The sequence below is a fragment of the Clarias gariepinus genome, chromosome 23 (assembly GCF_024256425.1).
Source record: "Clarias gariepinus isolate MV-2021 ecotype Netherlands chromosome 23, CGAR_prim_01v2, whole genome shotgun sequence".
In the NCBI taxonomy this organism is placed as follows: domain Eukaryota; kingdom Metazoa; phylum Chordata; class Actinopteri; order Siluriformes; family Clariidae; genus Clarias; species Clarias gariepinus.
In genome coordinates this window covers 6,556,345-6,580,116 of record NC_071122.1, presented here as the reverse complement: position 1 = coordinate 6,580,116, position 23,772 = coordinate 6,556,345, and the positions used below count along the sequence as shown (strand labels likewise).

The window sequence follows — 23,772 nt, the reverse complement described above, 5'->3', positions numbered from 1 at the left end:
ATAATCTGGTGCTTCAGTTCAATGTTGTGTGGTGAAAAATTAAAGTCATTAACCAGATGTACTGAATGACCAGGTTATTACATCTATGGAGTTTTTTTTTTTTAAGTTAATGGCACGGTCATTTTCCAGAAGTCAAACTCTTAGAGAGTGATTCTGAAAGCATGAGGAATAATTTTCACACATAAAACACTTTTACACTTTAGCATTAGTACATTTTTGAAAAAAAAAAAAAAAAAAAGAGTTTTCAAATGAGTTGTTCCTCAGGGGTTCTTTGGATAAATAAAAATTAGTCCAAAATGTATACTATCTGGGTTACATCTGTACTCATACTGGATGTGAAGAATTGTGCTGCACTGGTTTATAAATCAAAGAACAATTACAATGGACCTATTATGCAAAATTTACATTTTTGGCATCATTTTTAGATATTCAGATAGTCTCCAGTGTGTGCGTAAATGTAACGGGGAAAAAAATCTCTGCTTTTTTTGACCATTGTACATTTTTGAAGTGGCAGGGCTTAAACAAGATAATGAGATTTCTCCCAATGTGTCTCCTGTTCTCTAGAGGGGAATGGGTCATAAATAGCCCATACATTTTGCTTCCCATTTATGTTAACTTGTTAAACAAATAGTAAAACTTTGGGCCTTTATGTGTTCTAAATTTAAACTGCTTAATTCTATGCATTGGATTCTGCCAAATTTAGAAAGTGGAAGGTGCTTTGCTTAAACAAATTAATCTAACATTCTTCTTCTTCTTCTTCTTTGTCTTTCGGCTGTTCCCTTTCAGGGGTCGCCACTCATTTGCCTCCATCTAACCCTATCCTCTGCATCCTCTTCTCTCACACCAACTAACTTTATGTCCTCTCTCACTGCATCAATAAATCTCCTCTTTGGTCTTCCTCTAGACCTCCTGCCTGGCAGTTCCAACCTCAGCATCCTTCTACCGATATACTCACTATCTCTCCTCTGAACATGTCCAAACCACCTCAATCTGGCCTCTCTGACCTCATCTCCAAAACATCTAACGTGGGTTGTCCCTCTGATAAACTCATTCTTGATCCTATCCATCCTTGTCACTCCCAAAGAAAACCTCAATATCTTCAGCTCTGCTACCTCCAACTCTGCCTCCTGTCTTTTCTTCTGCGCCACTGTCTCTAGGCCGTAGAGCATTGCTGGTCTCACCACTGTCCTGTACACCTTTCCTTTCATTCTCGCTGATACTCTTTTATCGCACAACACACCTGACACTTTTCTCCACCCATTCCAACCTGCCTGTACCCGCCTCTTCACCTCCTTTGAACACTCTCCGTTGCTCTGGACCGTTGACCCTAAGTACTTAAAATCCTGCACCTTCTTTACCTCTGCTCCCTGTAGCCTCACCGATCCTCCTGGGTCCCTCTCATTTATACACATGTATTCTGTCTTGCTGCGGCTAACCTTCATTCCTCTGCTTTCCAGAGCATACCTCCACCTCTCCAAATTTTCCTCCACCTGTTCCCTGCTCTCGCTACAGAGCACAATGTCATCTGCAAACATCATAGTCCATGGGGACTCCTGTCTTACCTCATCTGTCATCCTGTCCATCACCAGAGCAAACAAAAAGGGGCTTAGAGCCGATCCTTGATGCAGACCCACCTCCACCTTGAACTCTTCTGTCACACCTACAGCACATCTTACCACTGTCTTACAGCTCTCATACATGTCCTGCACCACTCTAACATACTTCTCTGCCACTCCAGACTTCCTCATACAATACCACAGCTCCTCTCTTGGCACCCTGTCATACGCTTTCTCTAAATCTAAAAAGACACAATGCAACTCCCTGTTACCTTCTCTGTACTTCTCCGCTCTGTACTTCTTAAACAAATTAATCTAACATTGAAACCTTAATTTAAAGTTATCTTAAAAACTACATATAATCATCATGATCAGTTGATCAGACCACATATTTTCAATCATATAGTGGACTGACATTTTCTGTATGTTTTTTTTTACATTCCTTACCTTTTTTCCCCCCTTTCCCTTCCTTCAGGCAAGTAATTTAAGTAACTTTATTTGCAGTAGACAAGATGACAGTGAAGATACTTCCCCATTGACTTTATGTCATTGCCCCTGTTGAAATATAGATGATGATAAATATCGCTTTCTAAAAAGGAAAAGCACCACTTGCAGTTTAAAAGGTAAATGAAGGATGAAGCTCTATCTGGTCTCCCAAAGCATTAGCCAATTTTTGCATGTAAAAGTACATTCCGTATGCTCAAGTCGAAAATGTTCTTGTTTCTTATTTACTTGTTTTTGCAAATCTAATATGGTGGAGAATAGCATTTTAATTAAAAACATATCCAAAAAGGTCATTCAACATTTTGACATTTTATTAGTTAAATGACTGGGTAAGTTTGGGTCCACAGTATTATTCACACATTTGCTTAAGTTAAATGACTTTCAACAGCAGGCTGATAAAAAAAGCAGACAGATGGGAAAAGATGGTAATGATGACTTTTTGTGTTTACAGCCATTATGGCATTCTAAAAGCTAAATCTCTTGTCTGTTAAATCTTCTTTTACCAAAAATTCTTGCTGGGCTTATGATCGATCCCTGTGGAACTCCAGAGACTATGGGAATGCAGATTCATGCATTCAAGACCTGTTTTCTCATGAATCATGAGTGAGTGCATTCCTTTTTGTTTGTTCGGCATTTTAATGTTTGGTGTTGGCCTGGATAAAAATGTAGCCAGAGGTTTTATGAGTGTGCTAGGGTCGCCTGTAAATGCCAAATACAGAAAATTACAAACCAGAAAATACAAAGAAAAAGTAAAAAAGCAAAACAAAAAGAACTACATGTCTGTTAATGTTGTAATGTATTACCACTGTTTTTACCTTTATCTAGATCTTTTAAATGCTCTAAATATTCATATTTGTATTTGGATCCTAAACCCTAAGTGGGCGTGGCCAAATATGGATGTGTAAATGGGTACATGGTGGGAAAATATCTCAGGTAGGATGTCTGTCCTTTGCACATTCAAACCTAGGGGCAATTTAGCATAGTTTGCATATTTGTTTGTGAAATGTGGAAAGAAAACCAGAGAACACAAGAGTAAATGCATGCAGATGTAAGGAGAACATGAAAACTCTGTACAGACTATAGCCTGAACTCAGTATGGAGTCACCATCACCACTGTGTCACCTGTAGTAACTTCATCCATAGTAATGTCACAATAGGTTTTACTATTACTCAAAACATCCTCCAGCTCTGTGTCTTCTGCATTCATTTAAACAGATTCAGTATAGCCAACCAGTAACAAACATGTGATGAACAATAAGGACTGTTCCTTTCCATTTTGTGTTAATGGGTTATTTGAGTTGTTGTGTTTTTGGTTTTCCTGTCATGTCCATAGCCATTTAATATGTTTTGTAATAGGTTTTGCCACCATAGTCTCATTAGCATTTGGTGTTATTCAAGTTCAATAACTAGCTTTCCTTCATCGTCGCTGCTGGACCTCTCCTCCTCCTCCTCCTCCTCCATGTAGCTTTGTAAAGTATTATGTTCTGCTGCATTATTGGGTATACTGGATGTACTAGTTGAAATTGGATGTTTGCAAGAGCTGTTAGTCTGGTTTGAGCATGAAGGACGGGTGTACACTGGTGTGGTTTTTATTATCTGACAGTGTTCTGTGTGACAAGGTGATGTCACGTAGAGTTCGTTCAGCATGATGGGTCCATCTGTTTCTCGCTCTGTCGATGGCCTTTGTGCTTGTGAGATTAAATGAGTCAGTTGCCTTGCAGAGTTTTTGGTTTGTGTCTCTTTTTGAACCTCGTTCTGAATGTCATTCAACAAAGAAGGATGAGCCAAGAGATGCCTCATGTCACCTGGTCCTCTGGATAATGACGTAAACCTTTCACAATGTCCAAGAGAATCCTGCTTCTTCACATTTGTGTGACTTGGATCTGTTTGTTTTGGAGCCGCATTGGGACTGTTTTCCATAACATGAGCTTTGTTGGTGAGACACTTTCTTTCGTGCAATGGGGTGTTTTTTTCATAGACTGAAAGTGTAGTGTTGATGGAAACAAGCTCAGTTGGAGTTCTGGTGATATTAGACACGTGTTGGGATGTGGAAAGGTTTGGATGTGGTTTCACCGCTTTCTGAATATAGCTGTCAGTGCAATTGGGCTCCTGTGTAAATACAAAAGACAGGGCGAAGAATGTTAGCAAATTTTGGAATATGATGTTCTTCACTTCATGGAGTAAATATTCTAAAGAGAGGAGCACCATTACACACCTTGACCGGCATTTACACCTTTAAGCTCATTCAAACTTGGCAGCATTAGCTACAAAGCTTAAACACAACACTGACTACCTTACAAAATAAGTAACTACAAACAAGTTATAGTCAGTTAGCTGACATTTTGCAATTCAAAAAACTGTCCAGCTACTGTATCATGAAATCCAGTGGTCATAAATGCAGACTAGCAAACATTAGCCTAGTATACTTGCTAGCAAGTATTAGCCTTCTTCCTACCAGGATGGCAAGTAAAACAAACATCAAACAGTAATAGAAAAATAATCTTAATGCTAAATGTATTTAGTAGTGATCTCATAATAGGAAATATTAAATATAATTCCAATGTTGACAGAAATAATGCCCACATCATGCCTAGAAGGAGGGTAAAAGAAACAGAGCTAAATAATTCTAACTATAAAATTTACTCTTAGTACAATTCTTTATGAAGACATCTATTGGTTACAGCTTAAGTAGATTTTTCTCATGTGATATTACCTTGAATAAAAAGCATGTCAGAAAAAGCACATAAAAACACCTTTACTCAAGAAAAAATTGGCAGCCTTGGAGGCATGAACTACACTCGGATCATTTTAATAATCTGACTATGCTAGAAATGTTATGGGTGTAGCTTTTGTTGGGAACTTGGCAAACACTCAATGAGCTCCTCACTCCTTTGACTTACCTCTCCTTTATTTTCCAGAGCATACTCTTCCTGTTTTGTCCACACGCCCTGTGTTTTCCATGTTCCCAGCCACTCTGGTCCATCTCCTCCTCTGTTCTTAGGTTCCAAGGGGATCCACTGCTGTTTCTCAGCACCAGCTTCCCATTGGTGCTTAAAGCTTTGAGAAGAACAGCTCACCGGAGGCCCTAAGGGGAGAATAAATTAATTCCAGTTGTTACAAATCTCTGAAAAAGCCTTCCATAGCTTGCAGAGATTTGTAGCCAAAGCTTGGCCTCGGCTTGCCTCGGCGGTCCCCTGAGGTACTGGTGTGTAACCTTCAAAGCTTGAATTCCACAAACTTAATTGCTTTCACGTAGCTGGAGCCAAGACATGTCGAGATGTAAGTGTCTTGTTTTTAACACCTCCTCTATCCAAGAGAAAATTGAAATACACAACCGGAGCAGCCTGGTAACTGGCAAAAAAAATAGTTATTACTAATAGAGATGTATACACATTTGATGTCGTAATGTTACCTTAAAGATGACTCAAACATCTAAACACAGAAAATATGACAAAGCATTGTATAATAATGAGTGACCTGACCAATGACTCAACAGTCTATAATATGAAGCTTTCTATAAGGGGGCGGCACAGTGGTGTAGTGGTTAGCACTATCACCTTGCACCCCCAGACTCGATTTCTGTTTCTGTGTGCATAGAGTTTGCATGTTCCTCTGGGTACCCCGGTCTTCTTCCGAATTCCAAAAGAACTGCAGATTAATTGCTGTTCTCAAATTGCCCGTAGGGTGTGAGTGTGTGTATGTGTATGTGCCCTGTGATGGATTGGCACCCTGTCCAGGATGTACCCTGCCTCTGGGATAGGCTCCAAACCCCCCAACCCTGAATACAGAATAAAGCGGTATAGACGATGAGTGAGTGAGTGAGTAAGTGAGTGAGAGCTTTCTATAAAGAATGAAAAATGACAGGGTGGTCTGATATGCTTACTACTTAAAGTATTTTATGTCTTTTATATCCACAGCAGTGTTTACATATTTTTACTAATAAATGAATGACATACTTCTAATCTTGTAATTTTTTTTTACGACAGTACATTATATTCATTTGCAACATTGTGCATACAAGTACATGTGAATAAGCTAGAATGAATTAATGCGGATGCAAGCATTTAAGGTCATATATTAGGAAAAATCCACTTTTTAGTCATCTTAAGATTTTCAGATTGTCTCCATTTTTATATTGATATAAAATATATATGGGCTGAGAACTGTGCTAGTTTTAATCTAAGCCATGGTTCTGTTTACCATTAAGGCTACACCTTGCTGACCAATCAGATTCCAGAATTCAGACATGCAGATACTAAAAATAATTGTCTACCCTGATCATTCAGGTCATGGTTGATTTGGCTAAACTCTTGCACGTGCCTCTGTGCTCTAAGTGGAAGCTCAGGTCAAGACGGTCATTTGTAATGGAGATGTGCGATTAATAAAACCTCCCAACCCCAAGGCTTTTGCTCAGTAGGGACCTCCATGCTGGATCCTCTGTCCACTCCCTGATAAGATCTAATCAATCAACCTCACTTAAAGGAGGTTAGTTGAAAAGGCAGTGGAGGAGTTTGGTGCAGAATTCAAAACTTCTCCCCACGGATTTAGAGTAACGCAAACCAAAAAGGAAAAAAGGGAAAGACTCATCAGAGTGATGAATGCTTTTCCAATCAGGCTTATCAAGGGAAAAAAGGAGAGGTTTTGTTTATTCTTAGCCCTTCTGATCATCCTTTGACCTTTCTTATTTTTGTTACTGTGACTAATTCACATGACCTGTGACCTACTGAAAGGGAATCTTCTTGGAACTGCTACAAGGCAAGTCAACACTGTTAGGACTTAAAAGGATTAAATGTTTTCTCTTAAACAGGATTCTGCTATTAAATGACTGTGAACGATTAGAAAGAGGCCAAGAAGGTAAAATACTATATATATATATATATATATATATATATATATATATATACTCAGCAAAAAAAGAAACGTCCTCTGACTTTTAACTGTTTTTACTTTCAGTAAACTTAATGTGTAAATAGTTGTATGAACACTAAAAGAGTCAACACCATAAGACATAAACTAAATGTTTCACAATGTGTCCCTGAATGAAGGGTGGCTCAAAATCAAAAGTACCAGTCAGTATCTGGTGTGGCCACCAGCTGCTTGAAGTACTGCAGTGCATCTCCTCCTCATGGACTGCCTATTGCGGACAGTCTGAGCACTGATGGAGGGATTGTGTGTTCCTGGGCAGTTGTCTCGGGCAGTTGTTGTGGCCATCCTGTACCTGTCACGCAGGTGTGATATTCGGATGTACCGATCGGTAGACAAGTCTCTTTAGTGTCCTGCGTTTTTAGAACTGTGACATTAAATGCCTACTTTCTGTAAGCTGTTAAGGTCTTAACGACCATTCCACAGGTGCATGTTAATTAATTGATTATGGTTAATTGAACATGCATGGAAAACATTGTTTAAACCCTTTACAATTAAGATCTATAAAGTTATTTGGATTTTTACAACATTATTGTTGAAATACACAGTCCTGAAAAAGGGACGTTTCTTTTTTTTTGCTGAGTTTATATACTGTATATAGACTCCAAAGGAAGAGAAAGAAAGAGAACACAATTAACCTGACCTTCTCACTTTAAATAAACAATCTGGTTTGAAACCTACATTGAAATCTTCTAAAAATGCCTGTTCTGTTAAGAGATTAATTAAGAATGATCTCTGTAACAGATGCAGTGCAAAAGACTACCATTTTTTATTGAACTTTAAATAATAGTAGTGAAAGTGGATTTAATAAAATGTTTGACTTGAACTAGATTGTATTATGATAAATAAATAAATAAGATTATACCAGAAAGTCTGGAAGATTTATTGTGTCTATTATTTATTGTTCCTCATTGTTTCTAACTAACTTTATAATCACTTTTTTGGGGGCAGTAACTTTAAAATCGTCAAATTCCTTCCTTTACTCACTTTGATTTGCTACCCTAATAACATCACAAATGAATCATATTTAAATAACTACATTATGTTACATAAATTTACCACAGTCTGAAATCTCTTTTCCTACTGTGATTTTCTCTAACAGTAGCTCTGAGAATAGCTCCAATATTAAATCTCAGCTTTATACTGATACAATTGTTTTAATGTTTTATTGTTCCTGTAGTAACGGCTTATTCACAGCGACCTATCAAAAAAAAAACTGTCGAAATTTATAGATCAAAGGTTTCTATTAGGAAATGTTTATTTAACATTATGAAAGGAACCTCGAATGTGAGGGGTTTTCAAGAGTTTGCAGGTTTTCTTTATAACAAAGGAGTTTAAAGTTTATTAGTAACCTGACAATTTAAATCATTTTGTCTTTTTAAGAGAAAAAAAAGTGGCTGGTCAGGGTATGACTGTTTATAGCTGCAGTAATTTAAGACACAACAGGAACTTGTTTCTCAGACATTCTGCAAGCGTAAAAAGGGAAAATTAAATAAATGACCATTCGTAATTTAAAAAGTTTGTAACTGTTGGACAATAACCTCAAATAATGAACTTTTTGCGTTGAACGACAAGTGCTACACAACTAAGTACAGTGTCATTTACAGTATAATTTGTCATTAATTAAAAACAAAATCTAACAACTGTGGATAACTCAGAAAACTGAACTTTTGCCAAGTGTTGTATTCCTTACATATTCTAATGCACTTAAAACCAATCCAGAGTGATATACAGTACTGTAGAAGTTCACTCGGCATTACTCAATAGTCTTCTGAAAGAAAATGGCTGTAAATGTCTCCACATCCAATCTCTATAAAATAGCCTGAGTCAGTCAATTGTTATTTCAAGACATGAAGGTCAGCTATGGTGGAAAGTTCAATTCTTCTGTGGAGCACAGCGTGAGACGGTGTGCATTAAATAATTGTCAGTTGTCTCCATCTTGTGGAGATATGGAGTTACATATCAGGTTTGTCTGATGACAAGTTTCTGCTAATACACATGCATGTTACTCATTATTAGTTTGAGAGTGGCTTTTTGCACAAGACGGCCCACTGCAGTCGTTCCTATAAAAAATTTAGAGGGTGGAATGCCTGATCCTTGAAAATCGATTGTCATCAACTTGCAGAAGAGATGCATCTGTCTGAGGGAACTGTATATTATACACACAACAATTTAACACCATCACTTGTATATTACAGGAACTCGGCTGGGATTTATTGCCACATCTGTCAAACAGTCCTGACCCCGCACCATGTTTGGGCCATTAAAAAAGTTCTTTAGATGTGAAGCAGTTTGGTCGTGGTTCTGGCGTACTGAGAAAACTTTCTACCTTGATGGTATTCAAGCAGTAGAGAAATGCTGGGATAAGTTTTGTTTTTCTGCACAACTAAAAGTCCTGGTTTGACATGAACATCCCTTGTATTATTATTTTTTAAGCTGTAAAAAAAAGTGATCACTGTGATCACTTAAATTTAGGTATACTACTAAAGGCATTAAAAAAACAGAAAATAAAACTGATAACTTCTATAATACAGGCCAGACAAATCTTATAAGAGATGTCTATTTCTGTCACCACAAGTTATTGTATGAAAAAGATTTTTATCTGCACAGCTTTAAAATCACGCTAGGCTTTTGCATGAAAACAGCTGGGTTATTTGTATTTACGCTGACACTTTGTTATTTTACATGAAAACCTTTATTGCTGTATTTAAACATACCTTTTGGCACTTTAGGAGCTCCATAAGTTTCAGACACGAGAAGAAGCAAACAACATGTTGTGTCTGTTTCAAGCACTACCATGACTTTAAGCACCAGTGAACATGGAGCATTTTTAATCTACCTTCTTCCTGCAATATTTATTGCTGTTGCATTGCATTATTTTGCATTCTGATAAGTATTAGTTGATAATACATTCAGCAGTGTGTCCTGGTTTTTAGACGAATGGGAACAGAGATAAGCATCTGCTATAGGACTGGTCTGGCTTTTATGTCCTTAGTGGGCCACATTATATTTCAACTTATGTTACGGTTAACATACTTTTTACTCATGGTGTAACTTATGGTTAACATAACTTACTTTTAACATATGGTTTGTATCTGGGCACGCACATATATACCAGTCAAAAATTTGGATATACCTTTTAATTCTATGATTTTTATTTATTTATATGCTAAATTCATTCAAAATAGGAAATAATTTCCTTTGAACAGTTGATGTTGAGATGTGTCTGCTGCGCTCCATAAAGCCTTCATAATCCTACAATCCTACAATCCATACGCTCTAAGAACTGCGAAGTACTGTTAATTGGTGATTTTTAGGGCTGGTAACTCTAAATAGACTCTGCAGCAGAGGCAAGTTTTTGTCTTGCATTCCTTATGATGATCTTTATGAAAGCCAGTTTCATCACGGTGCTTTATGGGTTTTTGCAAATGCACCTGGCAACATTGTTCTTGCAAGAACTATTCCAGAAACACTGACCTTCATGTCTTTAAATAACAACTGAGTGTTTTTGTTGTTACTTAATTATCTAATGCCATATGTGATATTTCCTAATTTTGGAATCCGCAGTGTTGTTCTAGAATGTAGAAATCTGTGTGTTATAAAAATGTTAAGGAGGCATCCACATTCGCTGAAACCCTAGTAGGTCTGCAGCTCTTAATACTCAAAAGAATTCGTAAGTCCTATAATTATTTGAAATAACATGCACTGTGAATTAATACATTTTTCAGTGTTTGGATTAGTGAACCATGTTATGTTAACTAATTATGAAAATCTCCACATACAGAAAATTGACTTTTCTGAAAATGTATGGATCTTTTATGGACATTCTTAACAGAACCATAGCTGAATGAGCCTTTAAACTCACCTGTTATTGTATCCTGATTGACCTGAAGCATTCTGCTAGGATCCAGTGCACATTTTAGATTTTCCTCATTTAGACAGGTGGACAATGGTCTCTGTGGCTCAGATTGAGCACTGGTTATACGAGCAGTCCTGGATATGGTTTCCTTGACTTCCTGATTTTTACCCAAGTCATGCAGGGCTAAATGTTGTACGGATTGACCTGAAGTGGAGGTTTCCTTTTCTTCATACTTTGACGTGTCTCCACTGCAGCCACCTGTCTGGTTTAAAGGGTGTTGTGGACATACACGGCACGCTAATACACTCCGTGAGCTGATTGGTCTTTCCATGGCTGAGGAGGCACCTGATGACTGATATGCTTTTTGATTTATCAGTTCTTTTTGGTTTAAAGCTGAAATGGGGGTCAGTGGTAGAGCCTGACCTGAAGAACGCACAGAGATGCTTGATGTGTCTGTTTCAGCTGCCTGTATTTCTTCAAATGATTTGTGCTGTTGAACAGTCGTTTGTCCAGGCTGGTGGTTTGGGCTTCTTGCAGTTATTTCTGGAAAAGATGCCACCTTCATTTTGCCATCAGGGGACATTGTTGCAATTTTGTTAGAAGCCACAGCAGTATCACTTGTCCCATGGATTTTTGTAGTGTCTTGACATTTTTTCTGAACACTGCATATTATGGAAGTTGGATAGTTTCCCATGACCTGGTCATGTGCAGAAAATTTGCTTACCTGTGATTCATCTTTTGGACTGGATTTATTTCCTGTATCTTTGCTTAATTTCTCACTAGGCTTTTGTTTATGTGATCCATATAATCTAGCACTAACACCACACCCTGCAGTCTCTGAGTTTTTCGGCATCGTTTTATTCTTGGGTGTTGAAGTTAACGATTTACACTGTTGTCCCAGTGTCTTGCAATCCAATAAAGTTGAAACATTATGCTCTGACTTGGATGGCGAACTTGAAATAAGCCCTTTAACAACAGTATTTGTTCCATAAATATCTTGTGTGCTGTTTGTACTCTTTGCCTGGTGCTCTGTAACTGTTGATCCAAAGGACATGAGTGTTACGTCTGGGTTGTCTGGGATGTCTGGGATGTTGTTGAGCACACCACACTTTAAACTCCCCTGTTGAACAGATTGCTTTGTTCTTGTATTGTCAGAGTGTTGTTTATGTCTTTCCTGTAAAACACTTGTTTGGTTTGGGTCAGTGTTGGCCATTTCTGGATCTTTGCTGAAGAAACAATGACTTCCAGTGGTTTTATAGTCCTGCATTTCAATCTGCGGTTCTATCAGCGCAAGCTGCTCATCTGAAATGAGTTGCATGACTATCTGAAGGTCTGCTGTTTGCACATAAAAAGTGTCCTGAGATCCTGGGATCTCAGTGCTGCTTATCTCCAAAGGGAGGCCTTCTGTAGAGCTTGGAATCGCTGGTGTAGGTATAACTCCAGGCGATTGTGTTGGGCTCACTACAGACGTTACAGGGTTTTCTTGTACAGATGACACAGGTGTGCTATTTTTGGATGATGTAGATACATTATTTACTGTTGAGACTGAGATTGTGCTAACAGTGACATTCAGGTCTGTGAACGCTAAGGGAGATGCTAATGAGCATGATGTTGTAGAGGTGTATGTTGATGTGTAGGCATTAGCATCCTGACAACTGTACACGACAGATGTAACAGACGTTGCATTTGTTATGGCTGTTATACACAAAGTACTTTGTTCTTGCCCAGAGAACATAGCTGACTGGTTTTGTGTTGTGGACGGTGAAACTGTTGCACATTGCTGATTCAGACTAATGCTCTGTCTGGGTGAAGATGGATTCAGCAAGGAACTATTGCCAAGACTTGGCTCTGACATGCCATCTGTCATTACAGGAATCTTCAGCTGGTACTTGGGAAGAAAGCTGGTCTTGGCTTGAGAAATCGAGGAGATGCTAGAGGAGGCAGAAGGAGACGCAGATGTCCCGCTTATATTGGCCATAAAAAGCGGAGAACTGTGCCTCTTAAAAAGGAGCTGTCTCTGATTTGAGGACGAAGGCAGACTGGTGAAACTGCCTTGCCTGTTAAGACTTAACTCATTGTCTCTCTGCAGTGAAGTTAGGCTTGACTTTTGGGGCACCTCAACACACTCTGATGGTAATGACTGATGTAGGTTGGTGGTTACCTGTCGACTTGTACACTGCTGCATCCTTATTAGGGCCTCTGTATTTTCGACGAGAGATGAAAGATGTTCGTCTGTCTTTTGCTTTTTCCTCTCTGAAGGTATCGGAGTTGAAAGTTGTGTTTCTGGTGCTTTGACTTTTTCTTCTGTGATTTTTATTGCAGTACTCAAATCAGAACTTGGAACATTAGTTTGCTTGATTAGACTTGGCTGGGTCGATTGTTGGCAAGTCATTTGTTTCACTGGTGTATTTTGTACAAGTACATACGAGGACGGAACCTGACTGGATGTCTGTGCTGTGAGGACGTTAGCAACAGGAGACACACTTGCAGTTGAGCAGGAGGTATAACTCAGTGATCTGGATCCAGACAAATTGCTATTGTTCTGTTGGGTTACCTGGCTATTGGTTTGCTCTGGGCTACGTGTGGACTTTCTGCTCTTTAACACAGGGTCTTTCTCTATGTTGTAGAGCTTTTTGAATGTCCCGCCACCATACATGTACCATTTATTATAGGCAAACTTTTGTGCCTTCTTCCGGCGACTTCTTTTGACAGCTGCTTCCGAAGCTGAGTCAGCACAGTCTCCATCAGAACTGAGGCTACTAAGACTGCCTCTTTCCATTGGAGATCCTTCCACTGCAAATAAACCATCCACTGCTACTTGTCTGACCAGTGAACGATGGCTGTGTGTGTGTTGATCTACTGACTTGTATGGATGGATATGTCCCGCACTACACCTTCTGCTCAACGGAATATTGTCTACATTATAAGGCGAAACCGTGCTGTCACTTTTCTGAATGCCCACGCTAAACGGTAAAGAACTGCTTCGGGTTAATGGTGCATGTTCCAAGCTTGTAGAATGTTGTGTAGGCATAGAGCTGTATATAGCCCTACCGTTTCTGTCTTGCCTTTGTGAACCGACTAGGTGCTGTTTGCTACTTCTTATTTCGAAATGGAACGAGTCTTTGTAAGTGTACGGCATGGGAAGGTCAATGCTGCCTTGTTTCGACAGCACCGTCTTCCTTGGCCGAACGTTCACTAGGTGTTTGTCGTCCATTACCACGCTGTTTTCGGAAATCAGCTTCAAGATGTGTTTCTCTAGCTTTTGTTTCTCTTGAAATGACACTTTGTCTTTGACATCATCAGTACACATATCTGGGAGTTTCTCAGATGTTTCAGGCTCTTCCAGGTCCATGCTGGGATTGTGCGTGGTAGCACCAGGACTGCAGGTTGAGGTTTGTTCATTGCATTCACTGAAGCCTGAGTCTGTGCTGTCATGGCTTTGAGGTTTAGGAAAGAGCGCCTCCTGTCTCTGAAGAGGAGTGCGATTTGGAGTCAGTGGAGCACGTCCATCTTCATTTGGACTTTTTGCCATTATTGGTGCAGCATCAGATGGTAACTGAGGTACCCTCTGTGTTATAGTGTGTGAAAGTACCTGATGCCCATGTGCTGGTGAAGCAATAACTCCAACCACTGCAGCCTTGCATAAAGCCCACTCTGTCTCAGAGCCTGTCTTGACCCCACCTGAACCACCAGTGCTCGTTGCTACTGCTGGAAGAACACCATCATTCCTGTTTGTGTCACCTGAATCTTCCTTTTGTAATTCCAGTAAGGGACTAGAGCAATTCTCTCTTGAGCTCTCAGTGCTCTCCTGACTGCTGAAGGTTCCCTTCCCAGATTCGCTGGACAGACGAGCATGGGCTTGAGTGCGCTTGTGTTTGTAGAGGTTGCTCTGTGTCTTAAAGGAGATGCCACAGGTGGCACAAGGATATGGCCTCTCTCCAGTGTGGCAGCGCAGGTGCTTTTCCAGTACACTAGGTTTCAGGCAGTCCCTTCCACAATGTGGGCACACATGCTTCCCTAAAGACTTAGGTCTGGGAGAAGACACTGGAAGTTCTGGTCTTTGCTGCTGGAGACCTGCCCCACTGGCTATGTGCAGGGTCAGAAAGGGCAGAGCCTGGTTGGTATACATCATCGGGACGGACAAAGGAAGGACTGCTGCATCTTGAACACCAGCTGGCTGGACCTGAGGGTAGGATGGTAGCCTGGGCACCGCTTGGATATACATGGCTGGTAGTGGGGCCTGAACATGCATCTCTTTCTCTCCCTGTACAGAGACAGAATGCTGAGGCTCTGCAGCTCTCACAAAGCCTTGCTTGCCAGTTGCCATGGTAACAGCGCTCTTATAATGTTCAGAGACTGAGCCTGATAATTACCTGCAAAAAAGGAAACAGTTTTCATTAGGCCCCCCTATTCCAGTGATTTAAAATATCACTCCCTTATGAATAGGAATGCAGTTCGCAGTTTGCAAAAGAAAATACAGACGTATTATACTGTAAACCAGCATATAGCTTTATAGATCGGTAGAAAATCAAGTAAAAGATTTTAAGATAAAATAAAATTCTAAAGATGAATAAAAAAAAAAGTAAATAAACATAAACAAATTGCTACAAAAAAGATTTCTAATAACCTATTTTAATAATAAAAAAAAAAAAACTCATGATAAAACATAAATAGCTTGTGTACTCATGTACCAACACTTATTGGCAAGTCTGATCTCACTGACCATTTTGGTCCACTATTTTTAGTTATACAACAAATACAACCAGTGATCCAGTCATAATGGTGCTTATACCAATCCATAAAGAACACTGAATTTCCAGTTCTGGTGCGCTGGTCACATAGAGAGCCATGAAGCGAATAGGGTTGTTTTGGAAAAAAAAATTCTGCTCTAGAAAAAAAAATCCTGTCCCTTTACCATGCCTTTACCATTTACCGCTAATGAGGCAGTAGTGTGTCAGAATCCCAGAAACTTCAAGTAATGCGCATGATTTGAAATGAAGTTCTAAAAAAGCATCTGAGAAGAAGAATAGAATGAAATGAACCACCCGTTTGCAATCAAAGCATTTTGGCTATTTTGCATACTGCAGAAACATACAGATGAGATGTAATCAGAGGTCGTATTGATTGTGGTATAAGTCTGACTCATCTTGAGGCATAAAAATCAAGCCAAAAGCATCGTTGTTCTCAGACACAATAATGTTGTTCTCTTAGTTTAAGCATTAGGCAGCAAACAGATCGAATTTAATTTAATAGTGATTTTAAAAATATTAATTAAACTGGCTAATAAAATATTGTGAATGTTTACTATTAATAATGATGTATTATTGTTACTGTTAATATTATACAATTAATGTAACATACTGTAGTAAAAGTACTGTGATCTTAGTCTAATAATGAACAAATTAAAAAAACATAACGTTATTTAACAAAGACCTGCACTAAATTGTTTGATACAGGAAGGGTTTTTTTTTTTTTTGGAAGTGTGTCTGGGTTTGTTTGTTTTTTTTGAACAGTAATGGGAAAACTTTCGGGACTTTCCAGTTCCTTGGTAACATGACAAAATTAATTTTGCTTAATAATTGTAAGCAAAAAACAAACCAAAAAAAAAAAAGGTGGGTTTTAAGTGTTTATAGCCACTATAACATAAGTGATAACATCAGGTCAGGGGTAGCTCAGTGGATAAGGCATTGGACTACGGTTCCGAAGATCCCAGGTTCAAACCCCACAACCACCAAGTTGCCCCTGATGGGCCCTTGAGCAAGGCCCTTAACCCTCAACTGCTCAGATGTGTAATGAGATTAAAAAAAAAAAAAAAAATGTAAGTCACTCTAGATAAGAGCTTCTGCCAAATGTAAATAACATGAACTACCTTTTTTTATGGATGATTCCTAATGTTAGGCCCAATAAATAATGAATAGCAAAATGTGTTAATCATTCATTCATTAAAATAGTAATTGTTGGAACATTGCTGTGGTATAATCAGAATAAAATGCTCCATGATGGGTTGTTTTAGGGAAAGAATCAGCTTTATGATGAGAACTGGTCCTCTGTTGTGCACTGTACTGCATTACATTATTTTCCTATACAGTTCCTGCTTTTATAAATGTTTAAAGCTCAGTAGTGTTGCTGTTTACTTGTACGTGCTCCACGCCTGTCCACACACACGTACACAGATGCTACATACATACATACATATTGTACATACACACTGTAGGTACTGTACTAAGTATGAATCAACATGATATTAAACTTGTTTCCTGTATTATTGATTTACTAAGTTATAGGACTAATCATTTTTAAACCTAGTATCTACGAACATTTGTCTTTGTTGTTTTATTCACGAACACTGTAAACTCCTCTTACTTCCTCTGTCTGCAGCTCGATTGTTGACTTCTGTCACTTGACTTAAAGCTTTTTTCTCTCCGCTAAGCTAAAAATATGTCAAAGGTTACACATACGGACCATTTAGTTCTAGTGTATTATTACAAATAGAGGAGTAATTATAAGGGTAGCTTCCTGGAGTAAAATGGCTGATGGTTAAACAACATTTCTGACACCATGACATAAGTGAGATTAAAATAAATGTCAAGCCACACTGCATTGCTCTGTTCACAGTTTATTCAGGATTTTAATATTCAGACAAACGATGAGCGTTCTCTATTTCAGATATGAACTCTACTATGCACATATCCTTCAGTTCTTCTAGTTTGAATACTATCTTTTTGTCAATCAAACCGCCACACAAGTGAATGACTTCCTTATCATCAGATTGCCAAGATTTTTTCTCTGGATAAGTGGAAAGTAAGAAAAAGAAAAGAAAAAAAAAAGTCACTCACCAAAACTTCTTTGATAAGCTGCTTCAGCTTTCATCCATGCGACAAGGGAATCCGTTAACTGACCTTGGAACGCGTAATACGAGCGTGCCACCCTCTTCTGCTCAGGCCCTGTTCCTCTTTTGTCGCACTCGTTTGTTTTAGTGATGGAGGAAATACAGGATGTCATTCATGCAAATTGCAAAGTAGGTGATGGGGACTCAACAAAGTGATGAACAAAGAGACAAAGAGAAGCAGGCAGGGATCATGCAAAGAGACAAAGAAGTAAGAAGGAATGTTGTTGCTGATGATGATGACGAGGATGATGATGATAATGATGATGATGGAGTGATGACTATGAGAAACAAAAAACAGTAGAGACACAGCAAGAATACAGAACCGAAAGTGGCTACAAAATCCACGCTTAAAAAGAGGAAGTGAGCTGACATGCAGACTTACCTCGAACTGAACAAACCTCTACACACACACACGCGCACACACACACACACACACATACACATGCACATTCACTGGCAGTTGCACTCAGCACTGTTAGTCAGAACCTGACTTCTGGCTCTGGTTCTCTTTCTCAGTCACTCACATACACACGCCCACACACTCATACACACTCACATGCGTTCACACACTCTCTCTCTCACACACACACACACATACACACAGGGATGAGAGGAGGACTGTAGCTAGCCATGTGTGGATGTAGAACATGCGCGGGTGTATTTTTCTCCTCTTTCTGGCAATTTCTTTTCTTATTCATTTTTCTACAAGTGGGTAAATGTCTAAATTCTTTATTTTTAAAGTCAAAGAGAAGCGCCATCTGTGAAGATGACAGATCTATTCAACATCTATAAAACGAGCAATCGCTTATGACAAGTCTATTCAACTTGAATATATATATATATATATTTAAAATGAGACCTTGTGTAAAAATAATTAAAGGTAAAAACCATTCACTGAGGAGCAATCCATATAAATATATAGTCTGGTCCAAAAGTCAGAGGGTAATCAAAATCTGAGAAAAAAATTAATAATTTTTTTAAACAAATGAAAAAACATTTTTTTTTATCTTAGAGAATCAATTTTATGTCTGCACTGTTTCTAGATCCTTAATTAAATGTAAGCAAATTTGTAATCTTCACCATAATAACTTCTTTGTATAAAAAATATCATCAGATGAAAATCTGATGACATGGATCATGGATCATCAAGTTTATCATCAAGTAGATCATCAAACCCCACGGAACCATAAATATGAATAATATAAAAAATTCTAAAAAAAATTCAATTAAGATTTGATATTTCACACAAATTATTGCTGTTAATACCATTTCTAATAACACTTTTGTGCATGATATAAAATCTAGAAAGGAACACAAATTTGAAGCTAGTGCTCTCAGACTTTAGTAACCCACTTTACATCCATAGCATTGAGTAAAAATTTCCACCTAAAAATCAATGCTATATTTTAAGACTGCTACAGGGTGTGCTATTTTTCACTCCACTATTACACGCTGTGCTTTAACAGACTGGTACAAACTGATGTTTTACATACTGTATCACCATTACAGGTCATAATCGACAGTATTGCACCATATACCTTTTCTACTTTAGTCAATTCTTTCCATTTTTTTTAAAGACTAATAGTAAGCATATCATATTCAACCATTTTGAAAGATCAGACTTTGGTGAGGAAACAGCTGTTTTCTGGCTGCCATTACATCATTGATAACAGGAACTACTTCTTCTGAAGCTATTTCACAAAAGAGCATTTGCAGTGTCACAAGTCTGAATCCTAAAGACACCTCAAGTGTCACGGGCAAAGTTGCCCATAATTTATGTGTATGGGAATGAGTGCGTTCATGCATGCAAAATTGGGTGGATAGAATCCAGCATGAGCAACATGTCAGATGATAGAGCAAGATTTAGATGATAGAGCTGACTGGCGCCTGGAAAAATTGCTTTGACTGAAAAACTGTGAGGGAACCAATTTAGTGATAACATTGGTAAATTGCTGTAATCTAAAAGTAATCAAATGCTTCAAGGACACACTTTTATAGAAAAATTATAATTATCAGAGAGGTAACTTTATTTATTTTTTTAAATAAAAATACAACCCAATGTGTTTCATTCCTTCTCTATTATGTCAAATGATTTAATTAGGATTGGATTATCTATATTCAATAGACACAACATTTCCTTTTTTTTAAAAAAAAAAAAAAAAAAAAGGGGAAAAACAACATGACAGATTGGCACTGACTGAATCATTCTTGTTTATCAGGCACCGCTTGGCTTCAGTTTAGTGTCACCATGTTGAAAACGACAAACTTTGCCATCTGCAGAGCCACAGTTTTGCTCCAGTAAGTATGTTGGCTGTCAGAAGTCATTAATTCCATGACAAATATTCAGCATGCATGAATTATTAAATGTGAATCAACTGTAGTGAATAGAAAACGATTGCAGCCGCAAGTAAAAAGAGAAAATCAGTGTTTTATTTCCCCAAACTTTTCAGGACCTTAGTGTCTTACAGAAAAGCAGACAACATAGACTAGAATTCTTGTAAAGCACAACACCAATTTAATACTGCAGCTCATGTAGTATTTTGTGAAAACATTTACAATGCTAAACACCTTTATGTATTAAAAGATTTTACTCAGTATAGTTTGCGTAACAATGCTGTTATATACTGTCTTACCTACATGTACCAAGCACGGGGAGAACATGCACACAGAGACCGGAATCGAGCCAGGCCGGGCGACAGTGCTAACCACTACACCACTGTGCCGCCTGTTTCAATTCAATTCAATTTTATTTGTATAGCGCTTTTAACAATTGACATTGTCGCAAAGCAGCTTTACACAACCAAAGAATTATTTAAGTTTGTATGAAATGTGAATGTGTATAAATCAAAATGATAAGATTGTCCCTGGTGAGCAAGCCGAGGACAATGGCAACAGTGGCAACAGTGGCAAGGAAAAAAACCTTAAGATGGCAGCAGGAAAAAACCTTGGGATGAACACGGAACCCATACTCATTTTGGTGAGAGGAAAAACTCTGTGAGACGACATAAGGAAGATTCTTTTAGAGAAAACGGACTTAAAGGGAATCTTTTCTTATATGGGAGATAACAGACAACATGACTATAAAATGTTTTTTTTATTTACTATGTGAATAAAGATCAAAAGTGACCGCACCATCTTCACCAGCATCAGTGAATGGACTAAATGTAATGAGAACTCCAAGCAGAAGTAGCGCATCAGGATGAAACTGGTATTCATAAGGGGTCAGGACTAACACGGGAGTGCCATGAGTAGGATAAGAGTGAGGAAGAGAGAGACAGAGAGAGAGAATTTTGTGCAAAGTGTAAGCTCTTTGCACACTTTTTTCACTACAGTAAAAGGGAGACGTGAAAAGAAACCCAGACATGAGGGCTCCCAGGGAAATAAAGCAACCAGTCACTCCACTATCAACAAACCTCATTGAAAACCGAGGTGCTCAGTGAAAACATCCAAACATAACAGTTCACCAAAAAACTTTATGCCCATGTGATACCAACTCCGCTCCTCTACATAAGGAAAAGAATATTTATAAATTGAATCACTAAACAAATACTTTTCAGCCTAGACTTATGTGCTAAAAGTTTCTTCTGAGTATCAAAAATTAATTTGCTTTTGGTCGTTGTAAGGAAAAGTTCTGGACCCTGCTGTAGTTTTCATATTACAAGTTATCATCAAATAGCTTGCACCTTCTGATCAAACTAGGCATGGCAGATCACGCCAAGACCATGCAGATCATTTATAGGTCAATATCGTATTTTAAAATCAATGCAAAATTGAGACCCAGTGCAGTGTGAATAGGGTAACGATGATGTAGTCATACCTTTTGGAACTAGTAAGAATTCCAGCTGCTGCCCTTTTTATGCATCTAGTGGAACATCCAAACAGTAAGGCACTACAGTCCAACCTGGAGGTAACAAAAGCATGAACTATTTTTTTTCTGCATCATGAAGTGAGATTATTTCACCCAATAATCACCCCACAGTATTTTATTGCTGCACATGATGAAACAAAAAGAGTTACTGTGTAATAACACTCATCTGGCTTTGCTGAAATATTTTACCATATGTTATCTCTATAATACTAGAAACTAGCACCATGTTTATAAATGATATTACCAAGGGGAAGCAAATAGAGAGAAAATAGCAGTGGGCCTAAAACCAAACCTTGAGTAATACCAAGCTTTGCTTTAGTATGCATAAAAAGGTCAGAATTTACATCTACAGACTGATAATGTTCAGTCAAATAAGACCTGAACCAGGCAACTCCAACAACACTAAGGTTAAGCAACACAAGCAAGAAGACACAACCCTGATCAGAGGCGTTTAACCAGTGTTGTCCCTGTGCATGTTGATGCCTAAATTCTGACTCATACATTTATTAATGTTGTTTATATGTAGGTAAAAGCAACAACTGTTGTGCCCCAATTTCTTCTAGGACCTTGACATAAAGGGAAGATTTGATATTAGCCTATTGTTGGAGAGCTGACAGGGATCAAGGTCAGGTTCCTTAATCAGAGGGTTGACAACCGCTAGTTTAAAAAATTGCTAAGAGAAGAATTTAGTATTTTTAAAAGGGATTCAATTATTTCTGGTGTATAAGTATAGGTAAAGGATTTAGGACACAAGTTGGTTTTGCCAAGAACAAAAAGTTAAATTAGTCAGTTTCTTGAAGGGGAGTCAAGAATACTAATCATTGATCTAATACACTTAATTATTACTGACATTTCTCTTAAGTCACTCTGCTTGTAAACTATTTTGGCGTATTTTCACTTTCAATTTCATAGCATCGGATGTTACACTGAGTCACTCAGTGTTATTGAGGAACTAGCACACAAAGATTCATTTATTGAATAACTCCTACACTAGTGGCAGGATAGAAATAAAATAAAACAAAATGCATACTAAAATACACTCTTTTAAAAAATATATATTTTTGTACTTTGAATGTGGACCTCACAGAAACATAGCAAAATATTGCACCTCAAAACCTGTGTTCATAGTTAGAACAATATTCATGGATTAAATTTGTAAACTAAAATTAAACGAAAATGTAAAACATGAAGGTGCAAGTTTCTCTCAAAACCTTTAATTGTAAATTAAGTGATTAGTTAAGCCAATCACACTCACCTGCTGTGTTCATTTCTGTTAAGAGACAGTGAATAAACTTAAATGGGGTCAAAGTGAAAGATATGAGCTATAATGAGTTAGGTCTATCAGATTCAAACCACTGGGGTTAAACCATTGGGGTTCTATGGAAATATAAAAATTGCAACTGAACAGCTAAATTCCATGGTTAGAGGCTAATAATTACCGGCAAGCTACTGTTAATAATAATATTATAATAATAGTAATAATAGGTTTGATAGCTACAAAGTTACCTAATACTAAATGTTAGGGCATGAAGTGTTAAAAAGATATTTAATTATTTTCCTTTTTTGTGCAGGGTGTGGGGGTGTGGGGGAGATCCTGGATGATACAATATCTCATCTATAAAAATCTGTAGAATTAAAAAAAAAAAAAAATCTAAAAACTATTACATCATTTTTAAATAGTACCTCTAGCACATTCAAAAACAAATAAAAATCATGTATTTAGTATTAAAATATACACAATGAATGTGTCAAATTTCAAGCATCATAACCAAAATATTTTTTTGTTTTCTTGTTTGGCTACTAATTCAACGTTTGTGAAAACAGTCAGATCTAGACCAAGAACCAATTAATTATGAATTAAGGCAGCGAAAAGCTCGACATCAGGCATTAATTAGACGACTAGGTGTAAAACACAGCTGTGTGAGTGCATGTCATGAGGATTTTATCAATTTCTAACTTCACGTGGCCGACTTCAGTGAAAACTTCACCGTCTATCATTTCCTTGAAACAGGCTACACTGACTAATGGACAGTGCATGGTTATAAATGACTCAGATTATTATTCAGATCCACTGTATGAAGCTCATGTCCCTTTGCTTGTTTATCATGTTATTGCAGATACACTCACTCCCACAGTTACCTCATAAGTTATTTATTTCAATTCCAAAATTATA

At 37.9% G+C, this 23,772-nt stretch overlaps 1 protein-coding gene across 3 annotated transcripts; it reads right to left on the bottom strand.

Annotated features, from left to right (window-relative positions):
• Nucleotides 1–2,336: 2,336 nt before the first annotated feature.
• On the bottom strand, nucleotides 2,337–18,238 carry znf831 (zinc finger protein 831). 3 transcript variants are annotated; one of them, XM_053484154.1, is made up of 5 exons: nucleotides 18,114–18,238; nucleotides 17,679–18,009; nucleotides 10,849–15,215; nucleotides 4,961–5,145; nucleotides 2,337–4,169 (listed from the first exon to the last, which is right to left on the bottom strand). In XM_053484154.1, the coding sequence occupies exons 3-5, from the start codon at nucleotides 15,167–15,169 to the stop codon at nucleotides 3,450–3,452; spliced, it is 5,226 nt and encodes a 1,741-aa protein (XP_053340129.1). In that variant the 5' UTR covers nucleotides 15,170–15,215; nucleotides 17,679–18,009; nucleotides 18,114–18,238; the 3' UTR covers nucleotides 2,337–3,449. The 3 variants fall into 3 exon arrangements, with proteins under 3 accessions (XP_053340129.1, XP_053340128.1, XP_053340130.1); XM_053484153.1 differs by having other exon boundaries at nucleotides 17,679–18,227; XM_053484155.1 differs by lacking the exons at nucleotides 2,337–4,169; nucleotides 4,961–5,145 and adding an exon at nucleotides 5,154–5,411 and having other exon boundaries at nucleotides 17,679–18,227.
• Between the last annotated feature and the right edge of the window lie 5,534 nt (nucleotides 18,239–23,772).